Source organism: Zingiber officinale, chromosome 8B (genome assembly GCF_018446385.1).
Source record: "Zingiber officinale cultivar Zhangliang chromosome 8B, Zo_v1.1, whole genome shotgun sequence".
Classification (NCBI taxonomy): Eukaryota; Viridiplantae; Streptophyta; class Magnoliopsida; order Zingiberales; family Zingiberaceae; genus Zingiber; species Zingiber officinale.
In genome coordinates this window covers 4,429,843-4,437,453 of record NC_056001.1, presented here as the reverse complement: position 1 = coordinate 4,437,453, position 7,611 = coordinate 4,429,843, and the positions used below count along the sequence as shown (strand labels likewise).

The window sequence follows — 7,611 nt, the reverse complement described above, 5'->3', positions numbered from 1 at the left end:
TAGGATATGGCAAACAAATGTTGAGTGACGAATTGCATTGGCGATATTGAAGAAAATTTATCTATCGCGAGCTCCCAAAATAAAATTATTCAGAAAAACGTTTTTGTCATTGTGTATAGAAAAAGAAATGTCGCTCTCGCTAATTAATTTATGCACACGGAACACATTGACGAAATGATTTACAATATTGCACTTGGTCAAAACTGATAATATGTTACTATTTTATTAAAAATCTCTCCTCTTTACTAATCAATTTTGGTGAAGCCTAAAATATATTTATGTTAATATCTTTTTTTCTATTTACACTAAAAATAATTCCAAGATTTATTAGTAATTCCACAAGCGAAACAATCGGTAATCTAGAGTTCGAGACTCAGCTACAACGTATTATTATGAATTTTTCTCATCATTAATTTTCTTTGGTTGTTTTATATAAAAAAATATAGTTCTCTTTAATCTCATATCTTTGAATTGACAACACTATGATCAAAGAAACTTCTATAAATATTTTAGACCGACGATGTTAAAAAATATACTTTTATTATTTTTTTTACTAAGACAAGTATAATATTAAATTAAAATAATTTTTTGCATAAGGAAGTCCGTTACAGTCAAATAATTAATTCTTGATTTATAAGAGTGATACTAGAAAATCCAAACAATTCATATTTTCAAAGACCTAAATAATTTATATATTATTATATTACACACGTAATTCTTGATTTATAAGGGTGACACTAGAAAATCCAAATAATTTAAATTTTCAAAGACCTAAATAATTTATATATTATTATATTACCCGTTGCATGTACGATCATACTAGTATAGTGAATAAATAGAACTACCAATGTAAAAAGGTCTTCGGTATTGAATGAATGATTATTATTAACACATTAAACAAAAAGGGCCATACAACCATTTGATACAAATTTGTGTCAGGTTTATAAAAATATCAAAAAACTGCTTGGATTTAATAATCAAAGAGAAAATTCATTTCAACGGAGGAGAGAGATCCACAGGGAGGGCAATAGCTAGAATAAAGAACTTGTTCACTTTTACTAGATCTAGCGAAGTCCTCTCTCAGCAATCACAGTAGGTTTGTTTCTTGCAGAAAGTTAAAATCATAGTTGTACTGGAGAACCATAATTTCTTATTCTTTATGTTTGTGTTAATAATAATAGAAGAACAACGCCACTAATGCACAGACAGACCTAAACTATCTTTCTCTGTTTGCATGTATTTCTGAAGAGGACCTTCTTCTTTATGAGCCATAAAGTGAAGGGGGACATGGACTGACACCTTCCGATCATGCTGTTCTTGGATGCCAAATTTCTGGGACGAACAAATTGATATGTGGTAACGACAGCAAGCAAGCAGTACTCAAAATGGATTTCAACTTGTTATACTCAAATCTAGTGGATCGATGTAGCTAGTTTGATTTGCACCTTGTCGTGCTTTGAAAAATACACCGGAAAATGTTCAGAAATTGCATGCTAATAATTAAGAGGCATTGGGTGGAGTAATCTGAGTTTTTAAAAAGATCGATAGGAGTGAGAAATGGGAAATGGTCAAACAAATAGGTGAATTGATCCTCATGGCCACACCGGCCATCTTCTAAAACATCACTGGATGCTTTCTTGGAAACTTTGGAATAGAATAACAATAATAATAATAAAGCATGAAAGTTCCAAGAAACTTGGTTACTGACTTTCGGCAGATCAAGTCAATACTCTGTATTGAAGCACCTTCAACTAAATTTCCACTTCTTCTCGTTGTCTATTAAACGAGGCAGTCCTGATGAGAATTCCTGCCTCTTCTTTATTGATTCTGTTTCCTTCCTCGTTACCTCTAGTGTTGAAAGATCACCATGGATCTCACAGCGGGGCATAAGGAGGCCTTCTCCCTATTCGACAAAGATGGAGATGGTTTGATTAATTTGTTCCTAACACTTTGCTCCATTCCCTCATTATTTAGTTTGATTTTCATGTTTGAGTAATTGACTAATTTGTTTTATTATTATTGTCTTTTCGTCTTGAAAATAAATCAGGTTGCATCACAGTCGAAGAACTGGCTGATGTCGTTCGTTCATTGGGACATGACCCAACTAAACAAGAACTGCAGGATATGATCATGGAGGTCGATGTGAATGGCAATGGGACCATAGAGTTCAATGAGTTCCTCAGCATAATGGATAGAAAAATGAAGGTTTAGACAAATTATAAATAAAGACACGTACCGGATGCTCAAATCTGGCATTCTTTCCTAATCCTGGTTTTGTAGGAGGTGGAAGCAGAAGAGGAACTGAGAGAAGCCTTTAACGTTTTTGATATAGACCAGAATGGTTTCATCTCGGCTAGTGAGGTAAGACACTGCTGTCTCTTGCTTTTACTATGGCTGAGTATTTTGATTGTTTTCGAGGATTGCAGCTCATGAAGGTGATGATCAGCCTTGGAGATGATGTTACCAGTGAGCAGGTTTTAGAGATGATCAGAGAAGCTGATATGGATGGCGACGGACAAGTGAACTTTGATGAATTCTCCAGGATGATGATGTTCCTCAAGTCTTGAACTTTGATTATGTAGTTTAAGGAGTGCTGTGCCTGATGGTGTCTTAAGCTGCAGAAGTTTGCATTTTATTAAAGAAAAAGGAAATTGCGTGTGAATTGATAATAATAAAATAATAAATAAAGACTCGTTTATTATTGGTAATGATTAATGAAGGTTTTTAGTCAATTTGAAAAAACAATGAATAGGCGTTGTCAAATAAATCAAACAGTTGTGATGGAACAATACCCCCAGAAAATTCTTGTCTGTGATCTTTTGCTTCCACAAAACCCAAAGCTAAAAAATCTAGATAAAACTCATTCGAAAATGCTCGAATTAGAGCTCTTCCTATAACCAGACAGAAGATAACTAGTTTTCATCCTCAGTATGATACAAGATATTTGCTATGAAAATTTAAATAAAAAGTCATCAAGTTCTCTTCGATGAGTCACCCTAACTTGACAGGTAATGCTCGATGTCCTTCTAAACATGGATCTACAAGGATTATTGCCATCTCTAATAGACATAATTAGAGTAATGCTTAAATCTCTTAAATTAATCAATATTTTAATAATTATTTAAAAAGTTAGAACAGATAATTCAATAGCAGAAAGAAAATTTCTAACAGAAAAATGGCAGCATTAGAAGTTGTTATGATACGAACGAAAAATTTACAAGACATTTTAGAAAATGATTAACTCTTTGAAGGGTATTTGATGATTTTTTTTTATAGGTGTCATATACATCAACTCAAAGCAGAGCAACAAAAATAGACGAAATCATATCACAAATAGGTCTACATGTTGATGAACAACGCAGAGAGTTACTGGTAGAATTATGCAGAAATATTATTAGTATAATTATATTTTAGGTGGACTCGGATACTTGTAGTTTTCAGATTGGTTCCGATGGCCATCAATTAGCATCAACCGCCTGAGTGCACACTTTATTCTCGATAAAGGATTCAACGTATGCTTTCCTGCAAATACGCGAATCCAGTAAGAACATGAACCGAAATGAACCAAGACGAGAAGGGTAGGACATGCTGAAAACCTTGCAGGGAGATGATCATGAGGCCGGTTGTAGGGAGTCCACACTGGCTCACCGACAAAGAGGCGCATTGCCTGCAAGAAGAAAAAGATTAAATCCAACATCTATAGCTGCTTTCATCCCAAGAAAAAGTTATAGAGATGATTCATCGATCAAATAATGAAATGTTGAGTACATAACAAGCATACTCAACAGCACAAAGACTGGTCCAGCATAAAATCAGTATTTAAAATATTCAATTGCACCACAATTGTGGCTTGCCCTATCGTAGACCAACATAGCCCAACATTGTCTCGTGACTCTCCTCTTCTTTGCTCATTTTACCAAATCTATAACAAAAGCGAAAACTTCTACAATCTGGGATCATCTCCTTCAAATTTGAGTCAAAATGTATATCCGAATCTACCAATCATGCACTATCAACATTGCCTGATATCATACCTCAGCCATTGCAATTTCTCATTTTACAAGAAGCGGGATTCCCAAACAGGTGTTTCAAGAAAATGATGGAATGCAGTCATAGTATATGGTCCAATTGTTGCCTTGTTCCATGGAATCCTATGTGAATCAGCAAATATAATTTTGCAAAGCAAAATATTCCCGAGTAGTCGATAACATAGGTGAACAGAACCCCTGAGTGAGTCTAATTGGGATTGCTTATGCAACTAACTAATGTAATTGTTGATCTCTTGCCAATTGATCCTTAAGTAGTTTTATCAACATTAATTGTGCAAAGGCTTCTAACTCCATGAAATTGTAGTGAGAGCTAAATGCATTGAAAAGAGATAAGGTAATTATGATTGGTCAATAAAATTGCATTTTGAAAATTCTGATTGGTTAATAAAAATACAATTCAATAGAGCTTTTTGTATTTGAGATTAGTTAAACTATCTTGAAAGGTCAAAAAAAAAAAATCACTTCTGCTTCAGCCAGTGCACAAAAACCAGCATCTAAGTGGACAAGTTTCAAGAACTGCTGTTACCTTGATATAGTTGTCTGTGTCAAGGGTAAAACGATGATAGATTCCAGCAGGCAAGACAATCATGCCCCCTTTCTTCACTGCTATCCTTATCCAGCGATCGCTTTTATCTCTCACATCAAAATATCCTGCATTACAATTTTTTTAAAAAAAAATAGAATAACAATGATAAATAAGACTCAACCGCCAAACTATCAACCCAACACCCAGTATTGGAAATCATATCATACCACTCCCTTCAAGGCAATAACGTATTTCTTCGTCAGTGTGTAGGTGCTCTTCAAAGAAATTCTTCAACTTAGCCTCATAATTTGGCAACTTCTCTGGACATACGTCACATATATCCTATGAAAGGTTTAAGCAATAAGCTACTTTTCTTGAAGAAAAGCTTCATTGTTAATTAAAGTATCAAAAGAAAGAGGTCCTCATGACAAACCATGTAAGAATAACCCCTTGCCTCTCGGATTCTTTTCAAGTCCTCATCATTCTCATAATCATCAGGATTCAGGCGCCAACTGACTATTCCTAATTCTAGAAAAGAAAATGGAGCAGGTTTACTATGTAATAGATCCTAGTGTGGAAATAGTGAAAAGAAAATTTGGAAAATATATTGAAATGAAAATTGAAACCTGAAAGTTTGCCCAATGAAACAAATTCCTTTGGTTCACAGTGATGGGGTAATCTCTGGTCTTCTTCACTGTTGTCCATATACCAAGCTTGAAGAACTTCCTCTTTGCCATCCTGCAACATACATAGAAGAGGGACAGTTACTGCTATGCTTGGTGATTTTCGTTTGTCAAGCAGCTGAAGATACAATGAATAGCCTACTATCATGATGATTGAAACATATGCATATTGCTATACCTATAAACTGGATAATTACAATTTGTTAAGGAAAAAGAAAGTAACCAGCTACTCACTGCCAAGTATTGGTTATTTGTGTTTACCAAGCAGTTGAAGAATTGCGAGTAGCCTAGTATCATGAAGTGGGTAGAAAACAGTTTACTGAATGTTTGAAGCTCCCAAGACTTATAAACCAACTAATTATAGGCAACAAATAAAGGTTTGGACCTTGACAACAATGTAAAATTTTAAAGTGGTGAGAAGGTCAAATCTTCAACAACTATTTCGGCGACTCTTCTCATCTTATGAGGTAGTGAATTATATCAATTGTTTCTATTATTTTAGGCAAATTAGCATTGAACAACATACTTGTAAACATCTAATACTTAATTGAAACCCTTTATGGGCCAATTTGTTTAAGCAAATAATACGTTAATTGAGTTTGAGTTTTCATAGTGTAAAATTTTGCAAAAGTATGAATTTTGAGTTATTCAAATTAACTCTCAATGGAAAACATTAAAATATATATTTTATCGTTCAAAAATATAAATTTGGCTTTCCAATTATATTAAATTTATTTAGTACAAAAATAAATAAATAAACAATCAAATTGTTTAAATAATTTTCGGTTTTTGACCAAGCAATGAACACCCTATCTCCTACCATGAAATTTAGAGGGGGAAAAACAAACTCATGTTTGATATACTCCAATGAATTGAAAGGATTATTAATGTCATAGAGTGGGACTGAAAACTCATATTTGAGATAAGATTTTAACATTCTCATGACGCAAATATTATATCAGTTATCAAATTAACAATACTGAAGACTAATAATCATCTATTGATATTTTAGCATTGCCAAATATGATGAGGCATCAAGATTATAGTTTTATGACAACCCTCAAATGTCTCCAATAAAAAAAAAGCCTAAACTCCTAAGAGCCTGATCCTTATCCAACTCTCTGCGTTACCCAGTTCTTCAAAAAGACAGTAGATCAGCTACCTCAATCATCTCGAGAACCCTACCCACTCGTCTAAATCGCTTCGCTCAAAACTTGCAGCGGACAGGGTATTTGCCGATCACGTTCTTTCAGTAACCCAGAGTCAAGCAAACTCATGAAAGGTAAATGCAAAACTCAAATTTTTTAACTTAATCGTAGGGGCAAAATACCTAAAAAAACTTCCAATCCCAACGAAAGACAAGAAAAGAAAATTTAAGCAACAGAAGTCCGCAAACACCACGATCAGAATTCAGAAAACAAAAAGAACCAGACCCAAAAGATCGATTTGCAGTACATCGGAAAATAGCAAGATTAAATACCTGAAACGCTGTCTCCATCTCTGTCGCCTCTCAGAAATCCAGAAGCCGTAAAATGAGGAAAATTTCCAGAGGCGCCGATAATAAAAGAGGTCTCTTTTGCGGAGTTGCAACGCTGACTTTTTCATAATTTTTATTAGTATTTTACATTGAACTCGAATGTTAGAATTTTAAATAAATGAGTCCATTTATTTTTTTAATCCAATTTAATTTTAAGTAAACATAATTGATAGGTCAAACTAATTTCTATATATTTGACCACCTCCCCTAATTATATTTATGTCGTAAATTTAACTAAATATATTAAGAGTAATAATTTTTTAGACGTAAATATATTCAACAAATCATTGTTGTTAATATATTAGGTTATATTAATTTTTATGGGAATGAATATAATCAAGAGAATTAGCCGAACATATAAAATCTAGTTTCATATCAATCCGATAATATCGGATTGACATGAAACTAGATTTTATGTGCTCAACTAATTCTCTTGATATATATTCTTACCCTCAAACATCATCATACCCTTAAACATCAATTTGACCCAATATATTTAAAGTAATGAATTGTTGAATACAAATTGAATTTTTCAAATATATTCATGTTCAAAAAATTATTGCTCTTAATATATTAAGTCAAATTTATGTTTGAGGTCATGGATATAATCAGGAGAGGTGGACTAACACATAAAAACTAATTTCATATTAATCCGGAGGCATTTGGTCCACCAGTCGATTTTGCCCAAAACTAACTAATGATATCAGATTGATATAAAACTAGTTCTTACGTGTTAGTCTACCTTTCCTGATTATATTCATGTTAGTACAGCGGGGTCGATAAGAGAGGAGGGATGAATTGCCTACAAATAAAGAA

The 7,611-nt window shown here is 33.4% G+C and overlaps 2 protein-coding genes across 2 annotated transcripts; one reads left to right on the top strand and one right to left on the bottom strand.

Moving 5' to 3' along the window:
• The first annotated feature begins 1,766 nt into the window (after window positions 1-1,766).
• On the top strand, window positions 1,767-2,631 carry LOC122016288 (neo-calmodulin-like). Its single transcript, XM_042573526.1, has 4 exons — window positions 1,767-1,925; window positions 2,048-2,205; window positions 2,281-2,361; window positions 2,427-2,631. The coding sequence occupies exons 1-4, from the start codon at window positions 1,868-1,870 to the stop codon at window positions 2,565-2,567; spliced, it is 438 nt and encodes a 145-aa protein (XP_042429460.1). The 5' UTR covers window positions 1,767-1,867; the 3' UTR covers window positions 2,568-2,631.
• Window positions 2,632-3,224: 593 nt separating this feature from the next.
• On the bottom strand, window positions 3,225-6,872 carry LOC122014700 (1,2-dihydroxy-3-keto-5-methylthiopentene dioxygenase 2-like). The gene is made up of 7 exons (XM_042571071.1): window positions 6,739-6,872; window positions 5,202-5,313; window positions 5,009-5,103; window positions 4,803-4,917; window positions 4,576-4,700; window positions 3,597-3,667; window positions 3,225-3,522 (listed from the first exon to the last, which is right to left on the bottom strand). The coding sequence occupies exons 1-7, from the start codon at window positions 6,754-6,756 to the stop codon at window positions 3,459-3,461; spliced, it is 600 nt and encodes a 199-aa protein (XP_042427005.1). The 5' UTR covers window positions 6,757-6,872; the 3' UTR covers window positions 3,225-3,458.
• Window positions 6,873-7,611: the final 739 nt, after the last annotated feature.

Bases quoted from the DNA above. Each gene is read 5' to 3' on its own strand.
- LOC122014700 (XM_042571071.1), bottom strand. The intron at 5,104-5,201 runs GTTTCAATTTTC...TTTCTTTTCTAG, and splicing joins TTCATTGGGCAAACTTTCAG to AATTAGGAATAGTCAGTTGG. The intron at 3,523-3,596 runs GTTTTCAGCATG...GCGTATTTGCAG, and splicing joins CATGATCATCTCCCTGCAAG to GAAAGCATACGTTGAATCCT.
- LOC122016288 (XM_042573526.1), top strand. From the start codon at position 1,868: ATGGATCTCACAGCGGGGCATAAGGAGGCCTTCTCCCTATTCGACAAA. The intron at 1,926-2,047 runs GTTTGATTAATT...AAAATAAATCAG, and splicing joins ATTCGACAAAGATGGAGATG to GTTGCATCACAGTCGAAGAA. The intron at 2,362-2,426 runs GTAAGACACTGC...CGAGGATTGCAG, and splicing joins GTTTCATCTCGGCTAGTGAG to CTCATGAAGGTGATGATCAG.